This window comes from Physella acuta, unplaced genomic scaffold (genome assembly GCF_028476545.2).
Source record: "Physella acuta isolate Inbredline_101_S28 unplaced genomic scaffold, ASM2847654v3 ptg002053l, whole genome shotgun sequence".
Lineage (NCBI taxonomy): Eukaryota > Metazoa > Mollusca > Gastropoda > Physidae > Physella > Physella acuta.
Window position 1 is genome coordinate 127,673 of NW_026733556.1, and position 16,341 is coordinate 144,013.

At 36.5% G+C, this 16,341-nt stretch overlaps 1 protein-coding gene across 1 annotated transcript; it reads right to left on the minus strand.

The window, feature by feature from the left end:
• Positions 1-351: 351 nt before the first annotated feature.
• On the minus strand, positions 352-15,464 carry LOC131931912 (uncharacterized). Its single transcript, XM_059288742.1, has 8 exons — positions 15,324-15,464; positions 10,041-10,158; positions 8,392-8,488; positions 7,378-7,441; positions 2,739-2,860; positions 2,234-2,255; positions 1,917-2,004; positions 352-692 (listed from the first exon to the last, which is right to left on the minus strand). Exons 2-8 carry the CDS (start codon positions 10,147-10,149, stop codon positions 586-588), a joined length of 609 nt encoding a protein of 202 aa, XP_059144725.1. The 5' UTR covers positions 10,150-10,158; positions 15,324-15,464; the 3' UTR covers positions 352-585.
• Between the last annotated feature and the right edge of the window lie 877 nt (positions 15,465-16,341).

Below are 16,341 nucleotides of genomic sequence, written 5' to 3' on the forward strand. Positions count from 1 at the left end.
TTAGATTACATTGCATACTGAAATAATTACATTGCAGTGAGTTAGATAGAGATCGCTACAAGCACACCCTAAAATGAACCAAAATTAGTTTTTAGCCAGTATCCATGGAAACCTCTTTGCTTCCTGTGGAGCATAGGGCCTCAAACATAACCCTCCATTTTGTCCGGTCCCCGGCTGTTAAATTTGCGATCATCCTTTTATAATAACAAGCTTTCAATTTAAAAAAATCAATAAGATAATATAAAACAAACGTGTGTTTTTAGGCACAATAGTACAAGTGTTGATCGTTAAAAACGCGTTAAAATGTTATGATTATTTAATTTTAACAACACAAAAAAAGCAATAACACAATAAAAGTATTAAAAATTGTTTTAATCTCAAATGAAATCTTCCAAGACCTTTGCAATTTTTTGACTTTATTTCATTCGTCTTAGAGCTTCAGTCTCTCTTTTACCAAGTTTTCTTTTAAATTGTTTTAAATTATGAAACTGCCAGCACTACACTGTAGTAGGTTTTGGTTTATTAAAAAGATAAAAAAATCCCATGAAGATTTTCTTCAACTGGTACATTTAGGGCGGCGTCAATTTAAAAAGTAGCTTTGAGTAGAACCAATAGCGAAACAAATAAAAGAGACACGACTGAATAATGGGTACCGACGGCTCCGTTTTCGGCTTTTGGTGGGTACTCAGCGTCTGAAATTATACGAGAACAGAATCTGGATTATAAAGGTTACAATTATCTTTGAACATATAAGACTGTATAGGATAAATTAATATTTAAACTATTTCTGAAAATACAAATCTGTGGATACTCAGCGTAGAGGCGTAGCGGGGGGGGGGGGGGGGGGTTACATATGTCCTCGGGCGCCGACACTTGGGGGCGCCAAAATGGGTTGTAAAAAATAATTAAAACTCATTTTATCTGCAGTTTTGCATTATAAATATAAAAAAATATAGGAGGGGGGGGGGGCGCAAAATTGAAAGTTTGTCCCCGGGCGCCGGTAAGGGTCGCTACGCCTCTGACTCAGCGTCTAAAATATACGAGAACAGAATCTGGATTATAAAGGGGGTTACAATTATCTTTGAACAACATACAAGACTGTATATGATGAATTAAGATTTAAACTATTTCTGAAAATACAAATCTGTGAATTTAATCGCTATTTATTGAATATTGGATAAAAGATGTATTCGGGATAATTAACCAACTTTGCAAGAATTAATTGTTTACTAGCAATTTATGTGTGTTAGAAGGGGGTGGGGGAGGAGCTGCAGTGCAAAAGTAAGGTAGAGTTCATCTGCTTCATTGATCTCGGTATATAAAGGGAAAGTGTGGTCAGCAATATACCAAAGGTCTTATGAATAGAATGATCCATAAAAGTTAAAATTCAATTGTTGTTCGCTAAAAACAAGGAAAGCTCCTCTCTCAGACCTTAAAAGCCATAGGGCAGATGAAGTAGAGTTTAAATGACTGTCGATCTCGGCATATGAAGGCATAGTTTGTTCAGCAGTATGCCCAGTCGCTTTTACTTTCCCCAACGTGAATCAGGTACCCATAAGAGCTGGGTTGACTCAAGAACATTATACCATGAACCCGGGCTTCGAATTCGAGACTTTCGGGTTAGCAGTCGTATGCTCTACCACCCAACCTCTCCGTTACAGGGCTGAAGTGTGACGGCCCCCTAATGAGGTTAATGAATCGTCTTTATCCAGCATATATTGAAATACTTTGGTACATCTCACCAAGTAACAATAATATTTCTTATTAAAATCTTTTTAAAAAAAACTTAGTGTAATATTTTTTAAAAATTGTTATTAAAATATCGCTTAAAAAAATCCCCCCCCCCCCCTCCGACACTACAAGTATAATCTGGAACTGACGTAATCCCAGACCACCCCATTACACCTTGTACTCACTTGGGCTGAGAGCCTCCGCCTGCACCGTATCGTCCAGTGTGACGTCAGCACAGCTGTAATAAGTTCTTCCGTGAGGTGCGTAGATGGCCTAGAACGGCATTAATACATTTGGACAGGCATTATAAAAGAATTAATATGGTATTAAAATGGCAGCAATTGTATACCCTATATACAATACACACCCCTCTATCACAATAACCCCATCCCAAATTGTATTTCGAATAGCTAGATAAACAATAAAATAGATATAATTACATATAAATACATATAAATATATAATGAATAAATTATAAAGAAATACAAATATTAACAAATACCTGTAAAAGATACTTCCCTGGTCTGCAAGTAAAAGAAAATGCCATTCATTATATATATATATATATATATATATATATATATATATATATATATATATATATATATATAATGTGTGTGTGTTTAAATGTGTATTCAGGGTAAACTATTCATGTAAGGCAGAATCCATACTTTTCTTGATTTCAACATTTAAATATTCTGATCCATTAAACATTAAGTAACAAAATCTGACTCTGACGGAAATTTCAAATTAAAAAAATATCTTACTCTGTTGGAAACTTTAAAAAAAGTCTTACTCTGATGGTAACTTCAAGTAAAATAAATCTTACTCTAATGGAAACTTTAAAAAAAGTCTTACTCTGATGGTAACTTCAAGAAAAATAAATCTTACTCTAATGGAAACTTTAAAATAAATCTTACTCTGTTGGAAACTTTGAAATTTTTTTTTACTCTGATAGTTACTTTAAAAAAATCTTACTCTGATGGAAACTTTAAAAAAAGTCTTACTCTGATGGAAACTTCACAACCAGATACTTGTCTTCCAGTGTGCCATCGGGCCACTGTCCCAACAACGTAAAATCTTCTGTGGATGTGGAGTTTATTTTCTTGATCTTGATGGTATATTTACCCTGTGGGGAAAATAACGTAACATTTTATCATTACATGAATTCACAATAAACCACGTAAAGTCTGTGGAGTTTCCATTCCTGAAGTTGAAGTAATATTTACCTTGTTGGAAAAAAACTGTTACTTTTATGATTTTCTAAAATCAGCTTAGAGGAATTCAAACCAAAATACTCTTTATCACTGGGTACCAAATTTGCTTAACTATATCATTAGCTCTAACACCAGGCGCTTGAGAGAGGGCACCCAAGACAGACCCGGAGGCGGAGTCTTCTCGAAGAACTAAAGCCAACAGGGATGACTTGAGAGATGGTAAAATCAATAGCCGGGGACCGAAAGAAATGGAATGATATGGTTGGGGTGCTATGTTCCACAAGAAGCAAAGAGGACGAATTCAAGTAAGTTAAGCCGACTTCAGATTGAGCACCGTAACAATTACATGATAATCTTAATGATTCTGTGTCTAACTTAACAAAGCAGTTCACATGTTGTAAAATAGCTCAAATGATATTTGTTAACTCGGCTGGCAATAAAAATATCCCCCCCCCCGTTGTACTCTAATGGGAGGAAAAAGATGTAAAGAGCTTTGTTTATATATGTAAATTATATATATATATATATATATATATATATATATATATATATATATATATATATATATATATATATGCGTGTGTGTGTGTGTAACAAGGTCACGAGCTAAAGCCCCCGAGCAGGTCGTTGTCACGTAATTAAAGATTCATTTAACTAATGAGTTAATCCGCAGATAAACCTGTCATTAAGATATATCAACTATCCCGAGACAGTCTATTTAAGAAAGGATTAATTTAAACTAGTTTAAAAAAACATGATCCATTTTGGATTACTCTACATGTAGGTCATAGTTCACATTCATTAGTACATTAGTACTGAACGCAAAAACTAGTTGTATAAATGAATCATAAATAACAAAAAATAGTGAAGTAGTGGTCGGCGTGGTCGAGTTGGTAAATCTCATGGTTGCTAAACCGAAAAGTCTCGAGTTCGAACCCTCGGGCAGATGAGGCTCGTTAGCTGGGGACAGCCACTCTTCTAGGAGAGACAACTCCAAAATTAAACAACTGCTGCCTTGTAGTTTGTTCTTGGTAGGACAAAGGCTATGGAAGCAAATCCAAAAAGAAAAGCAGGCTGAAATCGGAGTCAATGGCATCAATGGCGCATAACCAGTTGACACGTAACGCTTAATTGTGTTGGAGGCGTGGTCGAGTCGGCAAAAAAAAATTCATGGTTGATAAATTTGAACAAAGTCTCGAGTTCAAACCCACTGGCAGATAAATCTCGATCCCCTTCAACACTAATAATTAAGAACCAAGAAGAAGAAGAAGTGAAGTAAAAAAAAAGTATGAAGATTGAATAGAGTGTCGACGATACAATTGTATTTTTTAAACTACGTTGTTAATGAAAACATTAACGGTTATCGAACAAGTTAGACAATAACTCAAGCATGGTTGTTTTCCCTTCAACATATTTAATTATTGCTTACAAATATGGTAGGTATACACTATACACCATATGGTCTGTTGGCTCAAACATAGACTTCTTTTTATTTCTAGATGTGTTTTAAAGCCGTTGTTTATCATAGACCGTCTGTATCTACTACAGTATTTGGACTTGTTTTTTCCTCTCTTTCCTAGATGAGTTGGTATCCCAAGCCAACAAGGAAGTTTTTCTCTTCTAGATGTGATCCTAGCCTTTGCTTTTACTATCCTAGATCGGTTACTACTCCAAGCTAAACAGTTATTTCTTTACGGATTGTGATTGCTGTCCATTGGTAAAACGCGACATCTCACTGAGTCACAGTCACACAGTGATCAATTTAAAAAATATTTTGGCTATCCTGTCTAACAAATAATGTAACACATATATTTATTATTTATATGTATTCAATCTAGCCTTGCTGCTCTTTTCTTCAAACGACCTGCCTTTTCGAATAATTATTTCAGTAGTCTCCCTTCTAATTTTATTGTCAAGTTGTTTCCCCTCTATCTTATATTTATTAACCACCTACTTAACTCCCTTTACACACCCTGCGGTTGCCTATACAAAAGCCTTTAAAAATAACTCAAACAAACAGATATTGTAAAATAATGTAAACTCACTGCTTTGGTCGTCTGTTTACCGTTAAACAATATAATCAAAGTTTCAAGAACGAAACGACCTTTTTTTTTATCTGAAACATGTTTTACTAGTCGTTTTAAAATGATCTCCGTGATGAATAAAACTACATTTTATGTGTTCTTTCAATAAAGGTGTTTGATAATACTGAATCTCTCGAAAACAAAATTTACGTGAAGAAAAACGAAAACATCATACGCTAAAACATTTTTGTTTGTTTTTTTGGAATAAGGTATTTTAATAATAAAAACACTGGGCACTGCTATAAATAGATTTTAACTAATAGCATCTCTTTAAAGTTAACCTGTGACCTGTGATGTGTAAGCGGTGTTACATAAGTTGACGAAGATTTTGTCAATTATAAAAAAAATTGCCCCGGGGTTAGGTGCGCATCACGTGGGTCTAAGCCACACATTGGCGTGACGTCACACTAACGCTTGGTGTGTTTTCGTATTAATACAGTAATCACATCTCACAGCAATGCGGTTAGCTGAAATGTTATAAATCTGAGTCGTTTGTACACAACTCACTATCAGGCCAGTCTTCATGAAAAGTTAACCGTGAACCTCAACTGTTTATTCACGTTGGCGAAAAGGCATCTACCCAGCATCGAAAACACACACTCATATTTGGAAAGGTTTTACTGTCGCTTGATGTGTTGTTGTGTTTGATACAGTAATCAAATCTCACAGCAGTGCAGCTAGCTGAACGCTTATGGTTCAAGTCCTTTGTACATATCACCATCACTATGCCAGTCGACATAAAACTTAGCTGCGAACCTCAAATTGTTGGAATATAAGCTGTTTCCACAAGGGTAGCGACCCATTATGGCGCCCGCGGCGAACTGTCAAATTTGCACCCCTCTCCCCATTCATATACAGTTGTTCAAGTTGGCGAACAAGAACCTACCCCAACCCCAACACACACATACACTGACATCTGGAAATTCATTATGACGTCACACAATTGATGTAGAAAACAGTTAAAGTTGTCAGGAAAACAATGCAGTAGCCAATTTTTAACTGCTCAAGATGAGCTTTTTAATTGTTTTTTACCTACTCCGTTTAGCACTCCTTAGAAAGGCACCCTGGGCTGCCACACCAGCCGCCTTTCCCTAGCTACGCCTCTGAATTTTTTTTATAGATTTAATTGTTTATTAAACTTTGAGAATCTATGCAGGAGAATTGAGATCACCAAATAAATGGCTGCCTAACCCACGTTAGGAAAGATAAAAGCGTCTCGGCAATGAACTGAACGTACTCCCCCTCATTCTACCCGTTACGCTTTAAAAGGTGAAATCTACTTCACCTGCACTATTGACCTTCAGGTCCGAAAATATATCTTTACTTTACATTAAAGTCTACATTACTTAAATGTAAAAAAAAAAACTTTAAGAGGTAAAAAAAAGTAAAAAAAAAGTAAAGATACCTCTTTGAGACCTAGCGATCCGTTGGTTTGATGAAGTAGAAATCTTAACAGATAGCACTTTTATTTTTAACTTGATATAATTTAAATAAACCGGGAGTGATCTCCCCTAAACTTTCTCGAATATTTTTATATAAAATAACAGGGGATGGGAACTCGGGCTATAGACATGATTTTTAATCCATTTTAAATACTTAAAGTTTTAAAAATAGAATAAAATCTCGTAGACAAATTAATTGCACACCAAGTGAACGCGAAATAAAAAAGCGCATAATAGTTCGCAATATTATTAGTACTTTTAAAATTTACATTAGTTTTTTGAGAAATCGGAAGTAGCGTAAATTACTACTTCCGGTCAACGGAAATTACTCAAAATTTAACAGAAGGTAGAGAATTAGATCTTTTACTTACATGTGAAATTTCATTTATCTATCTGAAATAGTACTCAAGTTATAGGCTTTTGAAAAATTCAAAGTAGAAAAAGTACCACTTCCGGTTGTCGGAAATCGCTCAAAAGTTGATACGGATCTACGATTTTGATATAATACTTATATATGAAATTTCATCAACCTAGCTGTAACGGTACTCAAGTTATCGTGTTTACACACGGACACACACACAGACACACAGACACACACACACACAGACATACGGACAAGATTGCAAAATTATGTTTTTCCGTATCAGTGAGGTGTAAAACGTCGAGATTTGTAAAAATCTCGATTTTTTTTTTTTGCACGATTACAATACTTTCTCTATACTACGTATATACGAGAAAGTAAAAAAAGAAACCATATCTTCATCTGATTTCTTAAACGATTTTTTTCATTCTCAAAATCATAACAATTAAGCGTGGACACTAACGGCATAACTAAAACAAAATCACCACGAGTTTCGAAAATGACTTAAAACCATGAAGTAACGTTTCTAAAAATAATCTTACCGGGAAATCCTTATTATAATGTGTGAAGGGCATGTTAAGATGGACAGAAAACTCACTCCCAGATCTGAAAACAAAAACGGGAATTCCAGAGGTTATCAGGTATGAGCGGGGACAGGTAATGCACAAGAAAAAGTATCAAGTTCAAGATTATTTACAGGCTAGGCCAAAGGGAATAAAAGTGATGCATACCATTTAAAGAAAACCGGCGCATAATTTAAATTCATTATTGTGATGTACATTAATATTTCTGTACACCCACTGTTCAACAATATATATATATATATATATATATATATATATATATATATATATATATATATGTATATATATATATATATATATATTTATATATATATATATATATATATTTATTTATTTATTTATTTACTTATATATATATTTATATATATAATTATATATATATATATATATATATATATATATATATATATATATATATATATATATATATATATATATATATATATATATATATATATATATATATATATATATATATAATTATATATATATGTATACATACTGACTTAAATTTCTATGTAATATTGAACTGTGTGTGTAATATAAGTATAAACATATGTGGATATACTCTAATAAGGTCGTTTTTTAAAATATGTTTTTGTTATAACAAACCATTTTAAAAAATGTATTAGTTGGATCGAGTTAGAAAGCTCTAATGCACCTCAGAAGTAAATGAGTTCAATATTCCTGAGTATACATCTATTTAGGGCTCTCTTATATAGGGCACCAATTAGAAACATAGTCTACTTTGTACTCTGATTGTTATAGAGAACAAATTAACAGCCCAAAGCTACCAAGTTAAAAAAAAAAATTACTCGAAAAAAAGTTACAAATCTTCATCACAAATAATAACGTTACACCTGAAAATATCACAATTTGATCAGGAAACTACAAAATTGCACCACGAACTTACAAAGTTAGACGATAGCTTCAAGAGTCACATAAAGCTACAGAGTAGAAAGTTCAGCTTACTTGATAACTTTGGGGTTTTCTGTGGGCGTGTCAGGGAAGTCTTTGCCACAAGGGGGGTTGGTGTTCTGGTAGCAGTTGAACCAAGTATCGTTGGCAGCTGGAAAGGAAATATTATTAAAAGGGGAAGTGGTCGAATGGTAGAGCTAATGACTGCTAATCCGAAATCTCGAGTTCGGTTCTTAGTTTCGAGTCTGTACGACGTCCTTTTACACCTAATTCTGATGGGTATCCGACTCTCTGAAGGAAATAATGTCGGATGGCGTAGTGTTGACTACACTATCCTTTCATATTCCGAGGTCATTAAAACAGATGAACTCTACTTTACTGCTCCATGTCTTAGGCACGAACGGAAAAGATGAGAGATAATAGAAGCAGAGCGTCGTTATTGAGGGTATAAGACCCCTCTTCTATCAAAGAAAGACAGCCCCATTATTATTTTACATTAACATGACCTTAACATAAAAATAACCATCACAACTAACCTAACCTAATACCACCCTAACCTCAACACCACCATAACCTCAACACCACCCTAACCTCAACACCACCATAACCCCAACACCACTATAACCCCAACACCACCATAACCTCAACACCACCATAACCCCAACACCACCATAACCCCAACACCACTATAACCCCAACACCACCCTAACCTCAAAACCACCATAACCCCAACACCACTATAACCCCAACACCACTATAACCCCAACCCCAACACCACCATAACCCCAACACCACCATAATCCCAACACAACCATAACCCCAACCCCAACACCACCATAATCCCAACACAACCATAACCCCAACCCCAACACCACCATAACCTAACACCACCATAACCCCAACACCACCATAATCCCAACACAACCATAACCCCAACCCCAACACCACCATAACCTAACACCACCATAACCCAAACACCATCATAACCCCAACACCACTATAACCCCAACACCACCATAACCTCAAAACCACCATAACCCCAACACCACCATAACCCCAACACCACCATAACCCCAACACCACCATAATCCCAACACAACCATAACCTCAACACCACCATAATCCCAAACACAACCATAACCCCAACACCACCATAACCCCAACACCACCATAATCCCAAACACCACCATAACCCCAACACCACCATAACCCCAACACCACCATAACCCCAACACCACCATAACCCCAACACCACCATAACCCCAACACCACCATAACCCCAACACCACCATAATCCCAACACCACCATAATCCCAACACAACCATAACCCCAACCCCAACACCACCATAACCCCAACACCACCATAATCCCAAACACCACCATAACCCCAACACCACCATAATCCCAACACCACCATAATCCCAACACAACCATAACCCCAACACCACCATAATCCCAACACAACCATAACTCCAACGCCACCATAACCCCAAACACAACCATAACCATAAAACCCCCATGGCCTCACCATCATAACCCCCACCACCACCCTAACACTAACCGAAACACCACCATAACCCCAACACCACCATAACCACAAAACCACCATAACCCCAACCCCACCATAATCTCAAGTGTAAGACACAGCTAATCTTATCTCACACCCTCACTCACCAACCACAAGCCAGATTCAAGTACTCACTTCTTAAGCGTTGCTCTGGGTTCCGTATACACAAGTGCCCCTGCGTCAATGTGACCATCGCAGCAAGCAGTGTCAAACACACTACACACATCTGAAGCCTGGAACACATCTCTTTAACCTGCGGAGGATACCACGTCTTGTTACTTCCTGCTCCGACCAAATGTCTTCGTCAGCAAAATAAATTTAAATAGCATGTCCGCGGTTGAGGCAGATTAATTTTCAAACCAAATCGGGATAATCAGAAGAAAAATCAAGCATGGATAGATTTGTACAAAAAGTGAGGTTTTATTAGTAGACTTATTTTCCTTATCACCCCCCCCCCCCCCTTACCCCACATTGATACAGGTCATGAAAATTAAAGCGCCACTAACATAACGCAGCTAAGCAGAGGCGTAGCAAATGTGGGGGCGGAGGGTGCGGACCGCACCGGGTGACACCATTTAGGGGGTGACACCAAGCCAAAAAATATGTATACAGAAAAATGATAATTCCACTTAATTAAGTGATTAATTAGAGTTTTAAATAGTCTTTTAAGAGCAAATTTGACAAATCCCGACTATGGTGGAGGAGTGGGGGGGGGGGGGGCTGACACCATTAAGTGCCGCACCGGGTGACACCCGACCTCGCTATGCCACTGCCGCTAAAGCCTTACTTTAAAATACTTCATATGAAATTAGTGTTTTCGACATTTTTGTCCGTAAGAAATACTAAGTAGATGCCTCCCCACACATAATCGCCTCCCCTCCCTTTTCCCTTTCAAATAGTTGTATGCTACATAAATCTCAAACTCCGAACTCTACTTCACCTGTATGACAGTTAGAGACGACGCCTAAACCTAGTCTTTACCATCGCTTTAAATATCAATTGTGGGTTGTGGGTAGGATGAGGGGGGGGGGGGGGGCGACGACGACATCACAATGGGTCATCACAATTTCATTGATTTAAAAAACATCTAAAATGATTAACTTTATAGGTAAACACCAAATTATTTTTAGATATTCTGTGTAATTCATTCGCTCAAATAGACGTAAGTTCTAAGTAACGAAAATATAATTAAATTTACGTTTCAAAATATTTACAAGCACTGATGGTTGTAAAACTGTATATTAGCATCGATATTTGTAAACCAAGCATCGATATTTGTAAAAATGTATCCAAAGATTGTGGCAAAAAAATATCTTCTAGAATCGATACTTAAAAACATCAATATGTCATGTCGATTGTATTTTAAAAAGAATTCATCTTACCTAATAAAAACTCAAACCCGAGATTTTCGCTAACGCTTATCAAGACACTAGATCTGATCTAAGCTTTAAGTTTGTCTCGTTAAGTTCTTGTTTGTGAGATATAAATTCAAATAAATATTTTTTCAAACTTTCATATAGATATAAGCAGAAAAATCGCTTTGTATTAAAGACTGAATTTTTTAAATATTTATCAGTTTGAGAAATTTTTAATATTAAAAATTTGATACAACTTTGTGTTTTAATAATAAAAAAAAATTAAAATTTATTATTAACTCCGAATATCAATAAGAATAAAATTAATAATTTTACATTATGTTTGTTTACTTTTTATCATTTGTTTTTGGGACAATTTATATAACCTGACGCTAATATTATTTCACTTCTATAGTATACACCGTTTAGTAAACAAACTGTAATGCTATTTAAAGCCCTAACCACAAAATAATGTTGCCAAACTGTTCGTCCATATCATAAATCGTGATCATCACTCCAAAGTTTATACGTACACTGCGAATTTCTACTCATTAATTCTAACTTTCTGTGTCGCGAAGCAGTTTTGAGATACCATTATACAACCGAGCACCTAATAAGGTATGTCAATCAACAAGTTAATACACGCATTAATTAAGAAGTCTCATCAATTAAGAAGACTCATCAAAATTAAAAAGAAAAAAAAAACACACTTAAAAAAAACTACACATTTCCTGTTATTAATCCCTACACTGTGCATGGGGGGGGGGGGGGGGGGGGGGGGGGGTTGGATAGGGCACATGAAACATCTGACCCCGGGGCGTCGGATTCCTTAAAGCTGACGCTGTCGTAGTATTGACGAAAAAGGGGACGGGAGGGGGGTTATAAAGAACACTTGCCCTCGGGGCGCCGGATTCCTTTAAGCCGACCTTGTCGGGATGTCTAATTGCTTTATCTACTTAACCTGCTCATCCGTTCCCCGTCTGTTTAATTACCCAGGGCCGTATCTAAATGTCCGTCTTTAGCAGACTTACAGTATTATTTCATCGCCAGAGTTAGAACTAGGTACAGAAAATATACGGGATCCGACCCCCCCCCCCTTTCAAGAGGGTTTAGTGTTTTTTTTCAGACATGTATCTTTGGAAGTGTGGGGGGGGGGAGCAATTCGAACTTTCGGGGAAGGAGGGGGGGGGCGTAAATCTCTACGGGGGTGGGGGGGGGGTAGTAAAGAAAGTAAAGTTTCTTTCAAACCTGACAGTTTATGAGGCAAGTGAAGTGGGGGATGGGGTTCACTGGTTAAAATATGTTTCCTATATAAGTTATGTTTTTTTAAAAATATATTTCGTACAGTGGAGGGACGCCCCCCCCCCCCCCCCCCCCAAAAAAAAAATGCCTGCCAGGGTTGCTTTCAGACATTTTCTCGCAAGAAATTCCCGTTTAAAATAACGTATTTAATTTCTATATTAATTGTAAATTTGTTCAATTTGGTCCTGAAGGGCATAGCCCTTCCCCCCCCCTTTTGGATTGATGTTAGAGTAATGGAAGCGAGGAATTAGGAGGTGGGGCAGGGAGGAGGGGTTGTATGTAACGAAGAGACAAGGCGAAATTAGATTTATTTTACAACTTCTAAATCAACATTCATCGTTTTAAAATGCAAGTTCTTTCTACGAAATCTTTCAATAAGAAGTAGTTGACAGTATAACATCTCTTATCGAAACTACACTCATGACAGATTCATAGACAACATACCTAGGTATTGCTTTAATGAAAGTTTGAAAGTTAAAACAGAATCCAATCAATGCACAGAAAACACTTGACGAAATTCACGAAATACACGACATCCTAAGCACATGATCAACTTCCGCTGTGACCACGTGACGTGACCCCGGTGAATGATGGGAGGGTCACGCTGTCAGCTGTCACACCCCCCGGGGTCAGGTTCTAATTACAGGTGGTAATGGGCGATAGGTAAAGGGAGTTTACCTCCCCGTCCCTCCCATTTTCCTTCGTTCAGTAGCTTAGTTTATGTGACGTAATTTGATCAGCGTTAGAGCTGGTTGTGATCATTTGGTTTTGCTCGTGTAAACATTGAAAAAGAAAGTTGCCGAAACGTTTCTAAATACGAGAGATTCAGAGGCGTAGCGAGGGGGGGTATATATGTCCCCGGGCGCCGACCTTAGGGGGCGCCAAAATGGGTTGTAAAAAGAAATTAAAATCTCATTTTAGCTGCATTTTTGCATTATATATATGATAGATGGGGAGGGGGGGTCAAAATAGAAAGTTTGACGGGGGGGGGGGGGGGGGGGGGAGGGGGTGCAAATCGAAAATTGAAAGGTTGCTACCGAGGGGAGTGCCAAATTGAAAGTTTCTCCCCGGCCGCCGGGAAGGGTGGCTACGCCTCTGGAGAGATTTAACTTAATTGGTACAAAGTTTACACTAAATCTTATTGGTTTAAGTGTGAAATAAATCAGCTGTTTAACTTGGTGAATGGTTTCGATAAAGTAACGTTGATACAATTTCTGTGGTTTAAACTAAACGAGCTGACCCGCGACGTAGCATACGCCGCCATCTAGTTGTTTTATTTTATACGTATCAACAATTCATAATTTGTGAATTCGTCACTACCCCACCCCTGTCTCCCCCACTCCCCCACCCCCACCCTACCCCCACTCCGCCCAGTGAAAGCAGCCGTTTACAGACGAAAATGAAAATGTCAAAAATAACTTATTATCTCCCCTTAGTTTCAAATCGTTTAAAAACTAAATTATCTGCCCCTAATAGCCGTCACTTATTCGAACCGGCTCTACTATTGTAAACATTCGGGATGAACCATAACTCACCTGACAGGTGGGGATGAGGGCGGTGGCTAAGCTGCGTGGTGTCTCGTATGGTCCCCACGAAGAGAATTATATATACAGATTAACTATTTGACTAAATAACATGTTTTACTAGTGACCGTTTATCAGATCGAAGGGTTAGTAGTTTGAATGCCTTAGCGAACAGTTGTTTGGCTACGAGCCCGAAGGTCTCGAGTTCGGATCTCGGTCCGGCCTCGGCAGTATAGGAAGTCCCAAAGGACAGATGAGGTTTGTTATCTGGGAACAGCAACTCATCTAAGAGAGATAACTCCAAAAATAAACAATCGCTGCATTGTAGGGACCTTGTCCAGATTAGTTCCGCCACTAATGTATAAAGTGCCCGGGCGAAAAGTTAAGCCCCGCCACTTGTGACCTATTTCAGATGTCTAGACATTTGGGTATTTAAACGCACGCCATAAAACAACTCCTTATCCGCCACTAGGGTTAGGGTTGTTGTTAGGGTTTGGGTTAGGGTTGGGGTTGGGTTTAGAATAATTAGGATTAGGGTTGGGGTTGGGTTACGGTTGAGGTTTGGGTTGGGTTGGGGTTATTGTTAGGGTTAGGGTTATTGTTAGGGTTAGGGTTATTGTTAGGGTTAGGGTTAGGGTTGGGTTGGCTTGGGGTTATGGTTAGGGTTAGGGTTAGGGTTAGGGTTAGGGTTATTGTTAGGGTTAGGGTTAGGGTTAGGGTTAGGGTTAGGGTTAGGGTTATTGTTAGGGTTAGGGTTAGGGTTAGGGTTAGGGTTAGGGTTAGGGTTAGGGTTAGGGTTAGGGTTAGGGTTAGGGTTAGGGTTGGGTTACGGTTTGAGGTTTGGGTTGGGTTGGGGTTAGGGTTTGGGGTTAGGAAGTAAACCCTAAATGAAGAGAAGGTGGAAATCGTCGGGTCAAGCTCTCAGCTATAACACCCCAAGGGTGAATTGTCTTAATTGTGTTACAGGATATCCCCCCCCCCCCCCGCCATCCAATATTACAATATAGAAAGAAGGGGTAAAGCATAATAGGTCAAATTTTATATTAAAAATAAATAAAATTCTAAAATTTGAATTTCTACATTAAAAATACTCTGCACACGACAAAGTTTTAACTTAGTGCTACTCTCACACAATGATTTACATATTATAATAGATATAAACACAGCACAGACTTACACAGCACAATGGATATAAACATATTACAGAAAAGATATGAAATTGTATTGAGCGTACTTACAGCTATGTCTCTTTTAGAGTACCTAACAAATTGTTCTGAAGCCGAACTTGAATCTTGTCCACGTAAGGAGCAAAGGTTCTAACCGACCAATCGAGAGATGCGTAGCTTACTCTTCAATTTACTTTTACAATCTTTTATAACCAGTCCCTACGTCACTCTCATTATTGTGAAATACAGGGGAGTAGACAGAAACCTATCGTAGGTTTCTTGACGCGGATGTGCAATGTGTATTTACTGTGTCAGATATAATAACCTTATATATATATATATATATATATATATATATATATATATATATATATATATATATATATATATATATATATATATATATATATATATATATATATATGTATATATATATATATATATATGTATATATATATATATATATATATATATATATATATATATATATATATATATATATATATATATATATATATATATATATATATATGTACATATATAAATATACATATATATATATATACATATATATACATATACAAATATATATACATATACATATATATATATATATATATATATATATATATATATATATATATATATATATATATATATATATATATATATATCCCTTTCATAGAACCAAATGTTTTAACTCCATTTTTGTATTTCGCGATTAATTTAACAACGTCGTGTTCTAAATCTACCAAAGACATGATGGCAAAAAAAGAAATCATGGCTATTACACTCACCATTATTACACATTTTAAAATTTTTACATTTTCGATAGTAAAGAAATGTTAAGGAAAACAAAACTTTAAAGCCTTATTGTCAACATTTTTGAGAAGTGGAACATTTACATGTAAATATATATATATATATATATATATATATATATATATATATATATATATATATATATATATATATATATATATATATATATATATATATATATATATATGGTGGCTTTAATTTGTTCTACCCTCAAATATTTCACCCAAAGTAGCACTATTAATAGTATTTGCCCAAGGCGCACAACTCT